The 22,328-nt window shown below is 37.2% G+C and overlaps 1 protein-coding gene across 1 annotated transcript; it reads left to right on the top strand.

Annotated features, from left to right (window-relative positions):
* The first annotated feature begins 3,387 nt into the window (after window positions 1–3,387).
* On the top strand, window positions 3,388–12,403 carry LOC100892990 (leucine-rich repeat and death domain-containing protein 1). Its single transcript, XM_003725894.3, has 6 exons — window positions 3,388–3,463; window positions 5,121–6,366; window positions 6,805–6,923; window positions 7,511–7,677; window positions 7,904–8,619; window positions 10,358–12,403. The coding sequence occupies exons 2-6, from the start codon at window positions 5,163–5,165 to the stop codon at window positions 10,651–10,653; spliced, it is 2,502 nt and encodes an 833-aa protein (XP_003725942.3). The 5' UTR covers window positions 3,388–3,463; window positions 5,121–5,162; the 3' UTR covers window positions 10,654–12,403.
* Window positions 12,404–22,328: the final 9,925 nt, after the last annotated feature.

Raw genomic sequence — 22,328 nt, 5'->3', positions numbered from 1 at the left:
TGAAACACTTGATGTAGAATATTAGAAGGTTTTAAAAATAATGCTTTATGAATCGTACGTATTGTGTATACGTAAGACTTTCTACATGACTGTGTATCATGAAAGTCTTACGATATTATTTTTTATTTTTATTGTTTTGTATTACTGTTTACATACTCGTTGCATCTTAATCTTGCATATACATTATTTAAAAAGAATCAAACCTTTTTATTCATATGATTGTGATCAGACGATGAAAGTGTATACTTTGCTAACCGTTCCTATTTTCACGAAGTGACGGTAGTGAGGCAAATCCGCACGCAAATTGTATGCGATTTTCATTCACTACCGTCACTTCGTGGAAATAGGGATGGTTCGATTCAATAAAATAATTTATATACAAAAGAAAATATTAAATAATCTATTTACTCATCTGCCACATGAGTTTTTTACGTGCACCCTCTATATGACGTTTTTAACGACCAGGAAGAGAGATAGTCTCCATTCCTCTCACTATTAACATTTAATAGGGATCTGCAGGCAAAAATCATGGGGTTGCCAATTAGTGTTTGATCAAGCCTCACCTTTTAACAATGTGTTACTGTCACTGAAAATATTCATAGAATTTTCCTTTATTAAAAAAAGTTAGTATTGGGATGGACATGCACTGTTTAACATGACTGTATACGATTATTGATCCTTTGTATAAATTTGGTCTCGGTAATGAAATGGCAAAAGAAATTAGTGTAAGTTTGAGAACACGATCGTACAGTCTTTCGAGAAATCAACTCAAGGGCAATTTCAATAGCCTGCTTGGTACATGTATATCCTGTAGAAATCCAGTTCAGATTGCGTGATACGTATTGATTTAATTCTAATTTTCGCACATTTAAATAGGTGACGAACGAGATTCATGATGGCAATGGGTTGATAGTTTCGAAAGTGTTTGCGATCGTGTTTGAGAAAAATACAACGAGGGGTGCTCTTTTGGGGGGTAAATACTCGAGGGGAAATCTCTAAGCGCACTTGCCCTTGGTGTTGATGTCAGCCAGGGGTGATAAGCGAGTTCGTAAATAGCTCTGGACCGCTTGACCCCAACATATCCACTGATCTTAGACACGATGGATACTTCCCACCTGTGCATTTTAGAATAATCACTGTCAAAGTGATGGAGGTGCTTTATGAATACCTTTTGTTTGCCTCTTGAGAAGAATACTTCCACTTGTGTATCAGATAAAATACTGTTGTTGCATAAATGAATACTGATTACATAACTTTAATGAGCACGGTCCGAGTATTCGTCTCAATGGTTTTACAATTTGGGTACGAATGACCTTTATCTGCCCATGCGCAAATCCTAATTACGAACTCGCTTATTGTCGCAGGGGGGGGGGGGGGAGGGGTAACTGTATGGGGTGTTATTTGTTAGGCACTGAGAAGTTTTCTCCTTTGCTTCTTTAAAGCTTATCTGCCGTATAGTTTACAGGAGGGATTAGACCGCTCTGCAAGGTCACTAGACAGGTGGTTATCTCATCAACTCAGCTCTCAGTTAACATAAGAAAAAGAGGATCATGGGGGACCAATGGTCACCGATTAGGCATTGTTTGTTATATAGAGGGCGCAAGTAGCTACCAGTAGTGCAGTGGGCCTTTAAGAGTAAAAGCTCGGAGTTGTTCAATAATATTAATCCTGACACATTGCTGTATTGAATAAATTTAGATAATAATGTTTGTCAATACACCTTGTTTATTCTGTCATTCTTAATGTACATTGCGTTTACATTCAATACAATAATTAGTAATCAAACGAAGTCCAATAAAGCTTTCCTCCAGTGAATCATTCTTCAATCAATATTATTATACTAATACAACACACGATTTTACTCCTATCAGAAGAAACACAAAATATGACAAATGTATTGGTCTTTGAGGTGTTTAACAGATCACATAGGAGAGAGAATCGTTCGGTAAGATATTTCGAGGAGAAGGAAAAAAGTCCGTAAACAACTTTATTTACAACAGAACAGTGATTAAAGGGGGTATTGGACTCATTCTGGGCATTAACAAAAGAAAATCATAATCATTATAATCCCCGTATATTACAAACGGCAATCGAGTCAAGGCCCTCTCAAGCAGGCACATAGTCACGGGGGGATCGTGCCCCCAACAAATTTCCAAGATCGGTTGAACTTTTTTAGAACTTTTTTTTTTCCTCGATCGATTACATGTATGTGCCCCCCTCCCCGCCCCCCCCCCCCCCCAAACATCAAACTCTGGCTACGTGCCTGCTCTCAAGATCTGTTGGCGTCATGATCACTGAGGTGCATCTATGGGCATGGCAATCGTGAGAGGGACGGGGCGGGGATTTTTTTTTTAAAAGTAAAAATATGTACACAAATTTGCCATATGTCAAATGATAACAAAAAGAAAGAAAAAAAGCTTGCACGTCGCCATTGGTGATGATGTAAATGATATAATCTTTTGTTATCGAGGAAATTATTTACCCCCACCCAATATGAAGATTGGGCCAAGCCAGCGCACGGTGGGCCAGGGAGGAACCAAAGTGCGCCAAAACTCATTTCTGGGGATTTATTTTTTATAAATCCAGAGGAAATGTTTGGATTTCCAGGGATTTCCGCTTAAATGTTATTACCAACATTTTCTCTGATATCTAAGCTTTAAGTTGATACCAGAATTGGCTGCCCGATTGTGCCCGTTATTATGTTAGAGCCGTTTTCCCTGCAACATTGCCCCGAAAAATGTGTTTATTTTGGTCCGCGGTGTCTAAACAAGACAGTCACGCGCCCCCAAACGCCGTGATTTATGACCGCGAATCCTTCATGATTCAGCCACGGACCCCCAAAACACCGTGACATTTTTCGGGGCAATGGGGCAAGGGAAATTGGCTATAGGCAAGATCGGGCAACTTAAAGCTTAGACATCAGACAAAATGGTGGTATTAAAATTAAAGCGGAACTCTGCGGAGATCTAAAGATTTCCTCTGGATTTATAAAAAACATGGATAATCATTTTAGTCCATTTTTCAGTGAATTACTTTATGATATATCATGAAGATTGTGTTTCTATTAATTTTAACCCATTCATGCAACGAAATGAACTATCAGGAATATATGTGAGAGCAATTTCATATCAATAACTTAAGAACTTCATGTTAAGTTGAAAGATTTATAAAATAAGTCACTTTTGCACTAAAACTGTAAATATGTAGGATTATTAAATAATATTTTACTGAGGTATTCCTCAATGTATTACCTTTCAACTGGGCAAGAAAAAAATTGAAAAAAATAAATCACCAAAATGAGTTTTGGCGCACTTTTGTTTTTCCCTGGCCCACTAAGTACTGTGCATGCAGCGCCGCCCCCGGATCCAAATCGTTGATGATCGACCTATGACCTATCTCTGCTCTGTTGTTGCCGAGAGACGATACGCTGTCTTCTGTTTACGTCTGTACATGGAGTGGTAATGTACGCGAATATCTCTTTGCTTTTATTTGTTGCTATTTTTTTATATCATAACAAACTGCTTAAGACGTTATTATACATGTACGGATTCTAAAAATTGTCCCTTATATAGCCAAGTTTGCTAAAGTACTTTTGCCTGTTGTCCAGAAACTTTCGTGTAGTCCCACTCGCTTATAATCGTGTACAGTGGGGAGCCAGGTCAATGACGCATTTATAATGCACTGACTTTGCTTTGCTGGAGTGGTCGATGATAATTGACTTGGTACTGAACAAGGAATGTCCTTTATAATCCTCTCATGCTTAATTTCATATTATCCCCTTGGCCTTAATTATAATTTGAAGATAAATTTTTTGAATGAAGAACAATTTTCATGAGAAAAATCTCATTGATGATTGAATTTAAAAATTAAAGCAAAAGGGGTCTAGATCTAGACCTAGATCTAGGGTCTATAAACAAAGACATAATGATTAATGTCATCTAAAAATAAGATTAAGACTAATGAGTAGTGTCACTAAATGAAGTTGAGACAGAAAAGCCAAAACTTCAGAAGCAAGAAATGAAATTGAAGAACAATTTAGTATCACGAGAAAAGGCAGCAAACGTTGCTGAAAGTGAACAACAATTTTGTTGTAAATTTCTATCGCCATAAAAACCATTAAAAAATGGTGATAAAAAGTTGGTGTTTGATTCAAGTTTTGTGACAAAAAATCTTATAGTAAAGTTCAAAGACAATGGCACTGCATAGTCGTAGACATTGTAACTCAGCTCAGCCCAGAGGGCAACGTCAAAAGAGTTGCTGCCTGATTGTTAACAAAATAGTGAAATCCATGAACAGTAGTCTTATTATATCTAAGTAGAATCAGATTTACTCTCAATGCTGAATAGTTTCTTTCAAGCCTCAAGGGCTCTTTTACTCTCTCAGATCCTCCTGTTGCAAAGGAATTAATAGTGAGGCTGATCGAGGGGCGGGGTGGGAAATGTTGAAGATGAAATTGAAGTTGGGTTTTTTATCAGGGGCAAAGCAGGAGATGATGATCATTTGCACCTTCTTCCTCTCATAAAAAAAATCATTCTTGAAGTTTAGTTGGCTTTGATGATAAAGAATATATAACCACACTCTTCTTGTTTACACTTACATGTACATGTATGTCTGAGTGGAGTAACATACATTTTGTGCATACTTGCCCTGCTAAGTGGTTCTAGGACAATTACCCCCCCCCCCCCCCCCCCCTCCTGAAAATAATCCCCTGTGGACAATATCCCCCAGAAAATTAACCCCTATGACAATTATCCCCCCCGGGGACAAATCCCCACTACCCTAAAAAAAAAAAAAATCCTTTTATTAGAACCAACTTATTATCAGGGTGGACTTCCTCTTTAATAAATGGGGGAGGGGGGGGGGTAATTTTCAGAGGGGTGATTGTCCGGGGGGGGGGGGGGGTGAGATCGTCCTGATACGATGCTAAAAATGTGTCAATGTCTTGATAAAATCTGTAATAAACATTGAGCAAGGTGAGGTATGTTGATCTCTTCTAACAGGAAATATTCTAGACTTTAAAGTCATAGATTTGTAAAAATTAGTATGATTCAGTGTTTTACATAAAATAGTATTCCCAGATCTTCAATCATTTTTTTCTGTCTATTTTTCTTTTTTCTTAGAAATCTCTTGAAATGGTGTAGACTGAGCAGGAAACATCAGCCATGGATTTGGAAACAATTGAGGAGATAGATGATGCAGCTCTCTCAGAGTTCGGTAAGGAGACTGAGGAAAAAGAAAAACTTGAAAACGAGTCTGAAGACCAGAATACAGAAGAGCCTGATGGAGATGATGAAAAGAAAGATGAAGACCCTTCAGGGAAAAGAGAGGATGAGAATGCAAATGAAATCATTTTGACTTCAGGCGAAGAACCTCAGCCTGTAAATGCAGTTGTGGATTCAGATATGCAGACATGTGGTCCGGATGACATACCTGAAGTTAGTCAAGAAATCCCCCAAGAAGACAATGTTGAACCAGTGCCAGTAGATGTTAGTACTTTGGTATACAGGGATACTCACGGCAGGTTTTGCCTAGATTTATCAGAAGAGGACATCAGTGTAATACCTCCAGATACCTTTGAACTGGACTTCTTGAATTACTTATCAGTGACTTGTTTACCTCTTTATGAGATCCCATCTGGTCTTAGCTACCTTCAACAGCTAGATTCATTGACATTGAGGGAGTGCTCGCTAACAGAGTTCCCCGGGAGTATCTGTGCATTGCCGCTGTTGGAACATTTAGACTTGAGTGGAAATGAAATCCAAGAGATTCCGACAGAGATAAGAATGCTGTCCTCGTTGCAGCAAATTGACCTATCCGACAATCAACTAACTGCCCTACCAAATGAATTCTGCCACCTGCGGAAACTCATCTGCGTCTTTCTCTCCCAAAACAAACTGACCAGTCTGCCAGCCAACATCTCACATCTCCGCAACATCCAAGTCTTGGAGATGAACAACAACATGTTGAAGTGGTTGCCAAAACAAGTCTGCCTCTTGGATCAGCTCGTAAAGCTCAGTCTCTGTGGGAACTACCTTCAGACATTGCCAGCAGACATCGAGTACCTCTTTAACCTGCAGGAGTTGCATCTTGAACAGAACAGCTTCTTCTACCTCCCCATCCAAATATATTGGCTCCCAGAATTAGAGGAACTGTACCTCAGTCAGAATCACATCCAGGAGATATCCTCAGAGATTCAGAAGCTCACTAAGCTTAGGGTTCTAGATCTTGGTACCAATGAGCTCAACACCGTTCCGCAAGAGATTTGTCTTCTTTTAAATCTGGTATTTCTTGGTCTTGGCTCAAACAGGCTAACATCCCTCCCAGACAACATGAACAGACTTTACAAGTTGGTAGAATTCTTAGTAGGTATGTGATGTTATCTGATTTATCTTTATTTTCTTTTAGTTGCAATGCTGTTATTACAAACTATATTAAGGACACTAGGTCTTTCTTCATCAGCCCAAGTTGGCCAAATAGCCCACTATTTTGTCTAATACTGTATCATATTTTTATTAAGACAGGAAAGTGTATCAAACGTTAAATTCTTACCAATTACTTGGTATCTAAGTGAGCTGCTGCTCTGGTACAACTCATTTTTCTATCAATACTATGATGTTGCTATTCCAAATAAATAGGAAATGTTCTGCTTATATAATATCTTGTTTTCTGATCAAATTAATGTAACATAAATGTGGATAATATAAGATACAATATTTTGATACATACACCCGTACTTGTCAGCATAATTTTGTTTTATTGATCATGATCTACATGTATGTATTCTTTTTACATTCATTTCTTCAGGAAACAATGAGCTGACTGAAATCCCTGATGACCTATCGCTCCTGTCACAGCTTCAAGTTCTGGATCTGTCCAACAACCATATGTCAGAACTACCTGTTGAGATTGCTAGTCTAAAGCAGGTATGAAACCAAATCTTAATTTATAGCCAAGTGTAAAGGGATGCATAATCATTATTGTCTTCTTTTTCTTTTTTTTTTCTTTTTTTTTTTTTTGGGGGGGGGGGTATGTATGTTTGGTTGTTTTTCTTTTTGCATTCTATCTCTTCTTGCAAGATCTGCACCGCCATTACATAAACAAATCCCCGGGTTGGCCTCTTGGACGCGATTTCAAGCCACTTACGGTATTTACATACTTCTGGTGCGCAGACCTGAGTGTTATACATACAAGTATTTGTAATATATTGGCGATAGCAAGAATTAGCTTATTATGATATTGTGCACATGCATGCACACTCATGGGGAGTTGAATTGAGATCACATTGTAATGATTCACATGTAGAATATATCACCAATGAAATAATAACAACGATATGATAACAATCAGTATCAAACTTACATATGTACTGCACATACACATAGTACACTTCTAGGTACCATGTGCATTTAAAAAAAAAACTTTAATAGGCATATATGTCCTTGAAAGTCAATAGAAAAACCAGGACATCAATTCTATTTTACTCATTTTATTTCCTTTTTTCTATGAGCAGGTGAATGTGCTGTCACTACAGGGCAACCAGATCTCTACATTTCCACCTGGTGCTTGCCTTCTCAGTAAATGTGAAGAGTTGTCCTTTGATAGGAACCTTCTCAGTAGACTACCCAGTGAGGTGAAGCATATGAAATCTCTTCAGAGTGTAACCATAACCAACAACAGGTGAGAAAGCTAAGGGTTTAATCTGGAAACCAGTTTGTTTAGTATGTAGATGTTTGAGAAAATGTTTAACAAAATTTTTGACAAATTGTTATAAATCAATGAATCAATTTATATTTTCATTAGACGTGTAAGAGCAGTAAAATGCTAAGGTTGGTATGTCATGAATTTCAACTGCTTGCAAAAGATGGGTCATACTGATTTTTTATTTTTTGTAATTCATATTCAGACTCACGCAATTCCCAAAGGAGCTATGTGAAGTGAGGACTCTTCAATTCTTAGATCTGAGTCAGAACCTCATCAGCTCAGTACCTGCTTCAGTGCGACGTCTACAGAACCTTGAGAAGTTCATTCTTAACGAGAATACATTCACAGCCATCACTCCAGAGATGTGTACGCTCAAGAACCTGGTCTCCCTCAGCATGTCAGATAATCAGATAACAGAGATCTGTGAAGAGGTCAGCATGTACCAACGGTTAGAAGCCCTGGATCTCTCAAACAACCAGTTCCCGGTCTTTCCTCCAGAGATCTGGACCATCTCGCGGCTCAGGATCCTTCACTTCATCCAGGAGAAGGGTTTGAAGGCATCCTTCCTGCAGCCTGCCATCTACAACTGCCAGGACTTGGAAGAGATCTATGTACAGCACAACTGCCTTACCATGATCCCAAACACCATTCGATCCCTCTCCAAACTCAGGATCTTTTGTGCCTCAGACAACTGCCTCATGGACATCCCGGAGGTGTTCTGTGAGCTCAAGAACCTGGAGGTTCTGAAGCTTGAAAGAAATCGAATCAAGTCACTGCCAAATAACTTTGAGATGTTGAGCGAGCTACGAGTGTTGAGGCTGGATACCAATCCTCTGGCTCACCCACCAAGTGAGGTATGTGAAGGAGGTGCCATGGACCAAATCACCAGCTTTATCAGGAAAGCAGATGAAAGAGAGGGTGAGTTTGGTGTTTGGTTACACAAGTAATAATTTACCTCAATATCTATCTATCTATCTATCAGGCTATAGTTCATCCAGACGTTGGACAAAGCCCTCCTCATAACATTTCCATTCTCTTCTGTCTCTAGCTGTCCTAGTCCAAGTGGCCGTTCCCATGTATGATGTTAGGTCATCTCTCCATCTTCTCTTCTGCCTTCATCTTCTTCTCTTTCCCATCCTTGGTTGCCGTTCTGTTAAACTATTTGTCCATCTATTGTCCTGAAGTCTTGCTACATGCCCAGCCCATCTCCACTTTGATTCTCTGACTTTCTCCATGATGTCTTTAACCTTTGTTTTCTGACGTATGACAAATATGATAAATGTTAAAGAAATATAGTTGATATTTAGGAATCACTTTTATCATCAGTGACTACTGACTTCTTTCATTCCCCTAGGGTAAATCTTTATATGCCACACAAGTGACATTGTATTTATTATAGAATAGATATATACCAAAAGCTTAAAGATCGTTTAATTATTTCCAGGATAAAAATAATCCATGCTGTTGGTATAAAGTTTTTCATGGAGCTAATCAAGACCGACAATATGTAATCTTGCAAATCCATCTTGTTGCACAGATCAATCCTTACGTCAATTGGTGCCTAATGTTCAGTGCAAAATTGGCATGTGACAAATGAGTTTCCGTGCAGAAAGACAAGAGAAATCAACTGAAGTGTTAGTACAAGAACGATCTAATTCCCATACCCAATGGGTTAATCCTAAAAAGGCCGGGCTATTTGAGGTCTTAGTACGGCTAGGGGGGGGGGCCATTATGGCCCCCCCTTAAGATCTTGGCCGCAAAGCAGCCGATCGCCGCGAAAATTTGCACGCATGTCAAGTGAAGTGTATGGAATAATATGATAATTTCAATTTTTTTGAAAAAATTCACTCATTTGCATATTTATGGTAATTTATGCAAATAAAGTCATACAAATCATATATTATTCATATTTATGCATTCTTTTTCACTACATATATTCATTAGACCATTCTGAATAAAAATACAACAAAAAAATTTGGAAGAGCCAGCTTATTCCTTATATATTATGTTATCCCTTGTTTTGTTATCCCTTGTTTTGATAATTTCATATGTATTTCATTGTTTTTTTAACTTATGTATTAATTGTTTTTGTTGTTTTATTTCATTTCTTACTACAATTCAACTATTTTGACTCCCAAAACAACCACCTAAACTTTAAACAAGACCCAATAACCCATGTTCGATCTGTTTTTAGGAAAAATGACTTTTCCATATGTTTTGTACACAAATCACGAAAATGAGCGATTTTCGGGCTGACATGCAAAGACAAAAGGTCACGTGACCTTGTAACCGTAGGTCCGATTAAAAAAAAAAAATCTTTTAAAAGTTGCGCAAGATTCGACAGAAAAAAGTCAGCGAGCGGCAGGGCGCCATCCATATGCATTCCCGAGCAATCAGAAAAATCGTGGAGGGGGGGGGGGGCCATAATGCCCCCCCCCCCCCCGGCCTTATTAGGGTTAAGTTACTTACATTAGTAGCTTTCCTTGTTAGCAATAGCATTTTGTTTTAAAGCTGAATATAACACATTTCCTCTTATGTAATCCTTGAAAGTGATTGAATATTGAATAATCAACTAATTCACAAGCTGCATTCAATTTCTAGGACACGTATTTTGATACACAAGACAGTCATTTGCATTGTGTTTATCTCTCTTCAGAGGCTTTGCTGTGCAAGATGTTCACATGTGTGGCAGCTAACCTGAGAGAGAGGGAGGCCCATGACCTGATGCGTGTCTTTCACTTCCCGAAGGATGTCATGACCTTGATGGAGAGGTCACATAGAGGATCCACTCCAGACGCCCTCACCATGTCTGTCGTCAAACGATGGCGGGAAGAGAAAGGTCATGCAGCATCCCCCGATGAACTGATACGCTACGTTGGGCTTATTGATATGCCAGTGGTGACCAGCAAACTGAGGACCATTCGTGTGGATTCACAGGTTCATCGCTTGTGAGTTCATCAGAGCTGTATGTAACTGTATGTATCTTGGACCATGCATTGACTAGCTTCTCCAGATGAACTAATACGCTACGTTGGGCCGATTGATATGCCAGAGGTGAGAATTAAATCTGTGTTCACCAAATCCTGCAAGGTGATGGATGAGTGTGAGGTAACATCTGATATTCTCATTGGAGCTAACAAGGATCCATGATAGGGAATTCTCTTTCTTACCTTTTCTTACATGAAATAAAGTTAAGCTGGTTGTAGGCAAACTTATTTTGTTTGTATGTGCTGTAGATAATATGGTCATGTTACTGTGCTGTTTCTGATGTGGTAAAGCACCGTAGGTGGTAACAGTTTTCTTGAATAGTGTACATACATGTAGGCAGCTATCAAATGTTGAGAATCGATCAGCACTGATTGGTTTCAAGTACTTGAAGAATATATTCATGTTATGTTTAACAATGCGTTTCAAGTATCATTCAAAATGTAAGGATTCTGAAAGGGAAGTATGAAAGAGAGTGCATTGGAAAAAGATGCATATCGCAACAAATTCATACTGTGGAATCTAAAACGAAAGACTGTGTTTGTAAAGTGACCAAAAAAGAAATAAAAAGATGTATATGTTTATGACATTAAATTGATGAAAGTTAAATGAACTTACTAACAAAATTAATGAATAAATTAATTATATAATGATAATAATTGATTGATTAATCAACCAATAAAAATGAATTAATAGATAAATATATTTATATATATAAAAATATATATAATTAAATAAATACCCAATGTGTCTAGATGAGGAAGAATTCAGTTTCCGTCTGAAATGAAAGCTATATTTCTTTGTGTGTAACTATTTCCTGTAAAAACAAGGAAGTTAGATTTTATCATATTCATAACCTAGAAACTGTGTTATATATTGATAGTCAAACAACCACCACCACCACCAAGTATCTGAACATCGAATGTCTTCAAGTTGTCTTCTCGCTGCTTCAAGAAATAAATAAAAACTCAGTTTTCTGTTAAAGTGCCTTCTTTTAATTCAACCAAAGTATTTTTCACACTTAAAGAGTTGATATTCTTTTAATTTGACAGCTGTTTCAAGAAATAAATTGAAACTCAATCATCTACTCAGGTGCCTTATTTATTTCAAGCAAAGCATATTCACATTGTTTGGTCAGTATTCAGTTTATCACACTATTAGATTGTGTATTACATGAGGTTACACACTGTATTAACATTGCTTTATATAAACATTTTTTTTTTTTTTTTTTTGTATACCGGTAGACTTTTATTAATATATTTGTGTTAGCTGCAGGTAGACTCTATTGATATTGAGCTTCCAATTTACCCCAGCGGGGAGAGTATAATTTATATATTATTTACAAATGGTATCTCACTTCACTAGGTTGAGAGAAATAAGAAGAGAATGTTGAACATTAGACAGTGGTACACCTTCTTCCCATGACAACTTTTTTTCTATTGTTAGTCTTGAATCAGTGTTTGACATGGGTATCATGATTCTCACAAAGCACTGTGCTACTTATGTAGTGTAAGCAACGATGATGATTACGATTTACTTTTCCTCAAATACCCACACACATCCATACGCACACAAAGAGTAGTTACCTTAATACCTCAGTCAAACCAACGAGACCAACACCTGACTGACTACACACCAAACCAACAAATATATAACCCCCTTACCCCCTCCTCCCCCAGTGACCAACACCTGACTGACTACACACCAAACCAACAAATATATAACCCCCTTACCCCCTCCTCCCCCCAGTGACCAACACCTGACTGACTACACACCAAACCAACAAATATATAACCCCCTTCCCCCCTCCTCCCCCAGTGACCAACACCTGACTGACTGCACACCAAACCAACAAATATATAACCCCCTTCCCCCCTCCTCCCCCCAGTGACCAACACCTGACTGACTACACACCAAACCAACAAATATATAACCCCCTTACCCCCTCCTCCCCTAGTGACCAACATCAGTTGGTTTGAAGTCGGTCCAGAGTCATTTTGATGGTGTGATTGAGGTACAAGAGATACATTCATTTTTCACTATTAATCTGAAAGTTGTAACAAGTTTGTTATACACTCATGTGGTTCTTTGGTATTTGATATCAATTCATCCGTAGTGTTTAAATACCTTGTTTATATGGAGTTTTAAAAAAAACAATATACTGTTATTGTAAGTTTTGTGCCCACGCATAGAACCTGAAACTCTGAAATATGCATGCTGCAGAGATATATGTACAGTCAATTGCTCTTTCATTATTTCAAGTATTTAAGTGTTTTATTTTACTCAAGTACATTACAAATGATTTTTTAATGCCTCTCTTATGTTTGTTTTATATCATAGTATGCACTTTTATACAAAGAAGATTTTATAACTATGTGACATTTATATGATAAATTGATTTTATATTGCGGCTAAGTTTCACTTTCAAAAACACTATAACGTCATGGGACTGTTGTTCAAAAGACATTTTATTAATTGATAATTTTCATCGTCATTGAACAATGAAATATCCTGAACAAGAGTTATATTGGGAAGCAGCAGCAATTTCTGTTTGGTTTGTTTGAAAGTATTAACAAGAAGTGGATGTTGTGTAGCTAAACTCTTTTGACAAAGGTACTTTAACCCAATGAGATTGTACAATATACAAAATGCTAAGTAAATTTCTGTTTGTGAGATGCTACATGTAATTGCATAAAATGTGCATGTACAGGTGAAAAATATCACTTGTGGATAGTTATGTAAATAGGTGTAAGTTTATACTTCTGTATTATAATATCGTTTTTATATGTGCAGTTGTTACCATAACACTTTCATATTGACTTTATATACACTTCTTCTGGTATAAGATTTTATCAAAGAGTACTGGTAAACCTCATTTCTGAAATCAAATGGCCATATATTTTGTAATGCTATTTGAATGTCATGATTCAACAAGTGCTATGGGGTCTGGATGGACAAAATGTATGCCTTGATTATCCGTCCTTCATGTTTAATTTCATTCCATTTTTTCTTAATATGGTGATAATATTCTGAATATCACTTCAGAAGACATCTAGGACGTGCAATTTATCAGGGGCAAAGTCGAATGTAATTGTCTTTTGGTGTTCCATACGTTAGCAAGTAGTATGGAGTTGAACATCTAATGTGCCATTTCACTTCATATTTGGTATGATTCAAGCTCTATCAGTGCTGGTGATTTAATGCAGTACTCACATATACTAACATCTACATGTGGTGGTAACTTAAAGGACAAGTCCACTCGAAAAATAACTCACTTTCAATAAAAGCAGAAAAATCAGACAAACAAATCAAAACAAGTTTGAGCAAAATCGGATAACTAATAAGAAAGTTATGAATTTTTGAAAAAGTATGTAAAACTATGGAACAATGAGAATCACAACACAAATTGCCAAGATCGTTATCAGTTTGTGACGTCATGTCCTCACAACTTATCAATTGCTTTATATAGTTTAATCCCATTAATTTCCCTTTTTATCTCCCAAAACTTGGATTTCCCCATGCCTTTGCCCAGGTTATATGATTTGTATCATTGCGTGCATGACATTTCCCAGAATTTTTTATGAATTTTGAAGAATTGATACTATTTTCTGAATATTGTATTTCATAATTATTGATTTTTATATAAATAGTTTATCAAAATTCAATTTTTCATGATTTATCTGGACAAAAATTACTCTTTATTTGTGTATCCACACAAAAACATATTACTAACAATCTAAATTGGCTGCTGGTGTGAAGAAATAAGATTCTTAGGGTGAAAATAGGAAATTTATATTATCAATATAAAGAAAATAATTAGTGGATAGTGAGGACCATACGTCACAGACTCATGAGTGAGTTGCCAATTTGTGTAGTGATTTTCAAAGCTTTTCATGTCATTACAAATTCAAAACTTTCTTATTAGTTATCCGATTTTGCTCAAACTTTTTTTGATTGGTTTGTCTGATTTTTCTGGTTCTATTGAAAGTAAGTTACTTTTGGAGTGGACTTGGGCTTTAAGAATGAATATATTGGACGTAATTGCCCGATGAATTTAATGTAAGAGATGATTTGTACTACAAAATTGAAGAATAGCAACGAATATAGACATTCTAAAGCTTTTTCTTTTCCCCCTTTTTTGTGCGTTTTGTTCCATTAACTTCCGCCAATATTATCTGATTTTCGCTTTCTTTTTATTCCAACAATTCACTCCGATGAATGCAAGACGAAAGACTTTAGTATGTTGTTGCTATTCCTCGACATTTAATTGATAGTTTAACTGTTTTCGGTGATTTCTTGAACCGAATAATCTTTGTAATTTTCTGCATGGGCCTTTCATTTCACCGAGTATCCATCTTATTATTCTTGTTGTATTCACAATATACTCTAGCATATCCAAGCTTTTTTCTTTCTTTTGTTGTTGTTGGTTTTGTTAGTATTGCTCCTCTTTGTGTTTTAATAAGGCGTTTGTATAAAAGAGTTAGAAATACGTCTCCGTCCATTGTCATAAGAAGTGCTATAATAAAAATCCTCTTGTGTTTCAAATTCATACGACTTGTGTGTTTAGATTAATGCTTTGTCGATTACTTCGGGTGTTATTTTATAGTGAAAGTGTTTTATGGAAAATGAGTGTATGAAGTGACAATCAACTGAATGAGGTATTTTACTGATACCATGGCTATTTGGTCCTGCATGAAGGATGTTTTCATCCTGGAATATTGGAAGCAAGTGATTCGTTCAATTAAGTCTGAAATGGGGGGGGGGGGGGGAGTGTAATGAGTATGATAATTTTTTTCATAAAAAGTGATAGATATCGTCAGTGCCCTCCCCTCCCCTCCCCCAACCCCTTATTCACTGATCAAATGAAAGTAATGATATGATTATTTCACGTCGCTGTATCTCTTGTCTACTCGACAATGCTCATCACCAGCATCCGTGATGGTTTGATAACCTTCATCATCGATGTAACGTTGGTCACACTTCGTACCACTCCTACTGGACTTGAAGTGACCTGCTGTCTGTGTCTCTCTTGCGCGTGTCTTCTCTGGTCGGTCAAGTAGATTATAAGATACGGGTTGGCATAAAGGATTCTGGACCATTTCATACCGCTCCGATGCCGACACACAGGTAGCAACATTGAGTCCTTGAGAGCTGGATGCTACGGGACGTCCGCGTCGGGGTACGACTGCAGATGCAGGGTTTGGTCTAGGATCAAAGTGTTTGCGGGGTAGGTGGAAAAGACTGTAGGACCTGGATCTACCTGATATATTCCCGACCAAGGAGTAATCTGGTTCACCAAAGACATCATCTATCGGAGATTTTTCCAGTCTGTCAAGTTTGTCAAGTGCATCAAGGCTATCTAAAAGACACCATTCTTTCTTTGATCGCTCATCAGTGTATCGGAGAGGATCGCATGACTTGGACCGGACTGATTGAATGGATCGTTCAGGTTGGTTACCTGAAGGGCCGTGGCTTTTCAGTGCACGTGACTTATCCGTTACAGGGACTGAACGCTGTGGCTGACCAACCTTTCTCGGATCCTTGCCAGTGCTACGATGTCCGCGCGGTGGCAATGCCGGTAACGGATTTTTCCTTTCCATCACACATGATGTTGTCCGGTACAAAGGATTCGGGATCATAGAAAATGGATCTGATATCTTTCCGGAGATCTCGTTCGATCTTGTCCCGTCGTCTTCTAGGCTCTTACCGTCTATGGTGAGCATGTCGGTGTTGTCTCCATTCGCCTGTCCATGCACGCAGGTTTCGATCACGTTGTATGTATGTACGCCACTCTTGAGGGACTTGTCTTCTGCAGAAGGTTGGTCTAATTGGTCGCATTCTGACACTGTCCGATGGGATCTGTAGTGACTAGGTGTCCTAGATAGAGAACGGCTGTCCATGCCGTGAAGGTGAACGTTGATGGGTGGTGGTGACCAGGTCATATTGGGTCCTCGGCTCCTATATAGCATAGGGGAGGGTGGGATAACTGAATTATTGTACCTGTTACCATCAAACTTACACGCCGTAATATCAATTGAAATTGCAATGCTACCAATATCTCTTTCGATTTAAATTTGAGAGACCGATATCAATCGTATGACGATAGTGTGTGAATTTGAATACATATACCTTTAATATCAATAAATAAGACTATGTTGAAAAAATACAGTGTACAATGATATAGGTTTTCGATAAACTCATATAATCAATTAAAGGTGTATGTATTCAAATTCACGCGTTATCGTCCTACGATTGATATCGGTCTTTCAAATTTTAAATCAATGCAATGGAATTCATTTGGAGACATGCGAATCAATTTAAAAGCATCCGAATTAATACTTCTGCAAAATGATTACAATTTAGGACAATATTCGTTATCCACATTCGATTTATTTTTAGTGCGGCAAATTCGTTACAGTGCATACGAAGTCGCGACCTTCCATGCTTTCGTGTGATTTCAAATTCTGTGCATTGAATTGCAATGTTCGTGCATTCAAAAATGAACACTGTAGACCTAAGGGCGTAGCCAGGATTTTTTTAAAGGGAGGTGTTTTTTGGCCTAATTCTTGATAAATATTTAGTGGCGAGCCAGCCACCGGTGAATAAGCGGGGGGGGGGGGTGAATACTCCTTGTCCCCCCCCCCCAACGTCCAAAAAATAAAAAAAATAAAAAATAAAATAAAACACAACCCCTTTTGCCAGGGGTGGGGGAGGTGTTTGAACACCTAAAACACCCTCTGTTTGCCAGGGGTGTTTACACATATTTTTGCATAACAATTTAGAATGAGAGAAAATTAAAGTGAATAATTATTCGTCAAATCGTATGCTCTTTACTTAAATTGACATGACTCATTTGAAGAGCTTCTTGCATGAACAACAAATTTGAACGACCGAAAATTAATTCGAGTGACAATTTGCAATGGCGATCACAACTATTGTGAATTTGAATGCTCTTAACATTAAATTGAATAACAAAAAATCTAAATTGAGCGGGAAAACCTATATAAAGATTATAACAAACGGTTTATCTGCTGTTGAATTTTCTTGTCATTATTTTGAAGCTATTATAAATTGTAATTGAGTTGAATATTGTCTAAAAATCTGAAGTACATGTACTACTACAAATAATATTGGCTTCTCATTAAAGCGTTATAACCTTCACGCTGGGACGATCCGCCTAAGTAAATAGTGTTCAAGCATATCAGGTACCCATTATACATAGGTTGAGTGTGGCAAAAGTTATCTCTTGCCAAAGGATTCTAGAGCTATGCTGGGATTCGAACCCTCAACCTTAGAAATTGAAAGTCATGTTAATGTAAACACTATACTAGCTTTTACTTCACTTTACCTTACTATACACTGTACCAACATACCTTTTTCGCACATATGCGGTTATCCATATACATAACGTAACCATGATGAGCACAGCCAACATTGATGACGCGATAGATAAATATTGTATTACATCGGGGGGTGCCGCTGAAAAAAAGACAATGTATTCATTAATTAATTGTTGACATTTATACAGGGTAGCACATTTTCACCGATAGTGATGGTATATACAGTACATGTATACACATTATTTGGTATCCTTGTAACAAACGCGTAACCTTTTCAACAAAAATACTGTTGGATATTTGTAATATCGTGTTTCATGTATAAACTGTTTCTAAATCGTGTTGGTAAAAAATAATCATCAATTTTTAGACATTTTTTATTTTTTGAAAATAGCCTCATATCATAATTCGTCCCTATTTTCACGAAGTGACGGTAGCGAATGAAAATCGCAAACAATTTTCGTGCGGATTTTCCTCACCACCGCCCTTTCGTGAAAACAGGAACGAATTATGGTTTCGAAAGCTCATAAACAAAGAAGAAAGACGATCTGGGCTTTATAGCATTTGAATATATAAGCTAAATATTTCATACTGAATGGTGTCATTCACTCAATTTGAAAAGCTTCATGTTATTCAACATTATGAGAAGTTTTCAAGTATGAAGCAACGACGAATATCAAAAATTAGGATGGATGTGAATACTGTATGTACACCAAAAATGTTTTCCTCTTGCATAATTAGGTGGCCTGTCACCAAGCCCATGGACGTTCACGAGTTTTAGCGATTCAGAACATTTGAGATAACTTTCTTGAGCGATAGAAACTCGAATCTATCCCTTTAAACTTACTCTGCTCCCCTTACTTTGTTTGGTGGAAATCAATTCTCTCTCATTCTCTCTCTCTCTCTCTCTCTCTCTCTCTCTCTCTCTCTCTCTCTCTCTCATTTTTTATCTTCTTCTCCATTCCCTTCTTTCCTTTTTCTTCCATCGATCTATCTTTCCCATTTTTATTCTGTAGGCCGCCAAAGGGGGAGGGCGTGGTCGCTTCGGCCCCCACATGACTTGATTCGCCACTGGCAATAGAAGTGGTTACAAAATTATCCCCTCCTTATTGTAATAAAACGACTCAACTGTGATCTGACTTCTTTATACATTTTTCAATAATAATAATAATAATAATGATGATATTCCACTTTTATAGGGCGCTAACTACAAATGTCTCTAAGCGCTAATTTGGGAATATGAATATCTGAAAAGAATGTCGTGATTGAAGTATTTAATAGTCATACGAGAAGGCGAAATTGTTGAATAATGATTATATCGCCTGCGAAACGTAACGACTTCAGACTTAGGCCCTATATACCACTAGAAAAATAATATTACCCCCGGAAAATACGTCTTAAAAATACAAAAATTAACCCAGATATCTATTTATGGCTTTTAGATGGATGTTTCTATATTTTTGTTTTGCTTTTTGTAGTTTTTCGGTCTGTAATTGCATGAGGCAGCGTTTTTCAACCGGAGTGCCGCGGTAGCCTGGGGCGCCGCAGGACATCTCTAGGGGTAGCGCGAGCGTAAATTAATCAAACATCTATATTTCGATCCATTATGAAATAAACGTCAATTTCGTGAAAACAAAATATTAGAAACCGCTAGGTATTTTCAACAAGAACATTTTAAAGACAATTAAATGTCTTTTTCCTCGCTTGCTCCAAAGTAAAGTGCCTCAATACCTACATAATCATTATCAGTCAACGAGGTGCCCGAATATCTTCACATTCGGGCAACAAGATGCCCGTATATGTATCCTATTGTATATCAAAATTTCATTTTTACCACGCTCGTTCGCTTCACTTGGTTGTCCAATAACAACAATAACAATACCTACCTGAAGTTTTACTTGGCTGAGTGGTGACGTCTGAAGTAATGGGAGTTGTTACAGGCTCTGGCATGGTTGTGGCTGTCGGGTAAAAACACGAATTAAGAGATAAGAGATTAATAATATAAAAGACTACTAAACCAAAACAGTAGCTCACAATTTAATTTGCCGTTACCCAAGACGGATAAGATAATTATCCCATATAATAGTTCTTATGTATATATTTAACAAGTTACTAATACAGCATATATCTTTGTGGTTAGCAACCTCATGAGAGGTTGACTACGTAAATGATTCAAATCTGCTTCATAATTATAGCGAACGCATTTGCATTAAGAGGTGAATACGACCTCAAATATCATTACTAATTCATATTGATATACTTACTTGTAGACATAGTACTATTAGCAGTTGTTTGACAAAACATGCATGAAAGCATACAAGACACAACGACTCCAAAGAAAATGTTCCTCTGCTTGAGGTCCCATCGTAGTATCTTGGTGCACATAAAGCTATCTATAATCATGATCTTTATCATTATTATGCCACCACTGAGATTGCTACTGTCCTTAAAATGGGTGGTTTGCTAACATGTATGCGTTATATGGCGAAGGGTTGTTGAATATAACAGCGTCTTCAATAGCTATTCTGTCTTCTTGCGACGATTCAAGTTGACGGCATTAGACAAGGCGTCGCCCCTAGAACACACGTGCATGCGTACTACAGCAAATGAAACTAAAACATAAATATGACCGAGATTCCCATCGTTCAAATGCACGCTTCTGTTGAAAAGCAAGCTAAAGGGCATCGAATGACAAAGGGGTGGGGGTGTCACACCCCCATTTAATTATTTTTCAAGTCAAATCTCTTTTATTCTCTTGGGGTGGGGTGGGGCGGGGAGGAGAGGGGGTCTTGTTCGAAACCATACTGATCAAACATGACGAATCTTTTTGATCCGACACCTCGCCCCCATTTAAAATAGTCCTGAGATGCCCCTGGCCCAGCTATCAAAAGATACTTCCTTAAGATGAAGACAAAACAAATGTACTGACCAATGATTGATGAAGTGATTCCGAAACTAGATCAACCATTAAGAACTATTCTTTCCCGTATGTTCCCAGAGATGTCTCGTTAAAGGTAGTATCTGGCATTGATGAAACCAATCTTCGTTGTTACGAACAGCAAAACATCGATACAATGTAGTAATTAGTAAATACATCAAAAACACACACTAGATCAGTATTTCAATATACTTAAACGCTATGTAAAATATAATTATTTTTATATTCATTCAGAAATGCGAAAAAAACATCTAAAGTACATTTCAAGGGTGCTTACATCCGCCTTGGGCCATTTTATAATCAATTCTTAGGATAGAGTCGGATTTGGAAGAGGGTTTACCAACTTAGGATGACAGACATTGGCACTTTGTAATAGGTATTCTGCACTGTAGCATTTCATGCCGTTATCTATATACGAGCTTCAAAACTTAAACCTGATACCTGTTTAAATTTTTATAATAAACACTGCGAATTAAAGAGGAGGTTGAGTTCTGGTAAAAGTGAAAATAATAATGTGTGTGCTTTCTCATTTTCTTTTCATTAATCTTGAAGTATATTAAAGTGAATTCGTTTTTATTTGATTTATTTAATTTTCCTCTGCCCTCCTTATAAAAATTAACAATTTGCGGTAACATAACAAACATACAAAAATAAGAAGTACCTTCCGATAATTAAACATCAATTAGCAAATATACATTCCGATTATTATAAACAATATAAAGATAAATTATCAAATTATTGTATTTCATCAAACTTTATGCAATTATTTGCATAAGAAATGTCTCCTGAAGAGGACTGCTCCAAAAGTACCAGTACATTTAAAATATGACGATAATAAATGGAAATAAAATTTTGGACCAAACTTGCATGCCACATTAGTGTACAGTCTTATATACCCATTTTTTTTATATGCAGTGCATGTGATTTCAAGATTTAAACATCACATTATATGGAGATTTATTATCACATGTATTTATTTATTTTATCAGGGGGAGACGACGAACGTTTTGAAATATACCAGGAACACCCCTCCCTTCAGTTATGGTAGACAATGCAGTAAAATGTCATACATTTAACAAATACGATTCTCACTATTGTCATGACTGGACTAGATACAAATATTATGTGGTATATAAATCAACATTATAGATGAGTGGGCGTAGGAAAAGCGATTAAATAATAATGAAGGATGGCCAACCCTCTTGGCGTTTTTTGCTCTCGCTTTCACATTCATTATGACAATGATACCTACCCTTCAGCTCTGACATATGACACTGCTCCTTGGGATTTGTTTCTGAGAACCTATTCATAACTTAGTCTGGTTGTGTTCAAAATAAATGATTTAATTTGTAATGAAAGTTACCTCT

Source organism: Strongylocentrotus purpuratus, unplaced genomic scaffold, assembly GCF_000002235.5.
Source record: "Strongylocentrotus purpuratus isolate Spur 01 unplaced genomic scaffold, Spur_5.0 spur5_scaffold_7, whole genome shotgun sequence".
Lineage (NCBI taxonomy): Eukaryota > Metazoa > Echinodermata > Echinoidea > Camarodonta > Strongylocentrotidae > Strongylocentrotus > Strongylocentrotus purpuratus.
This window is presented reverse-complemented; position numbering and strand designations above follow the sequence as displayed.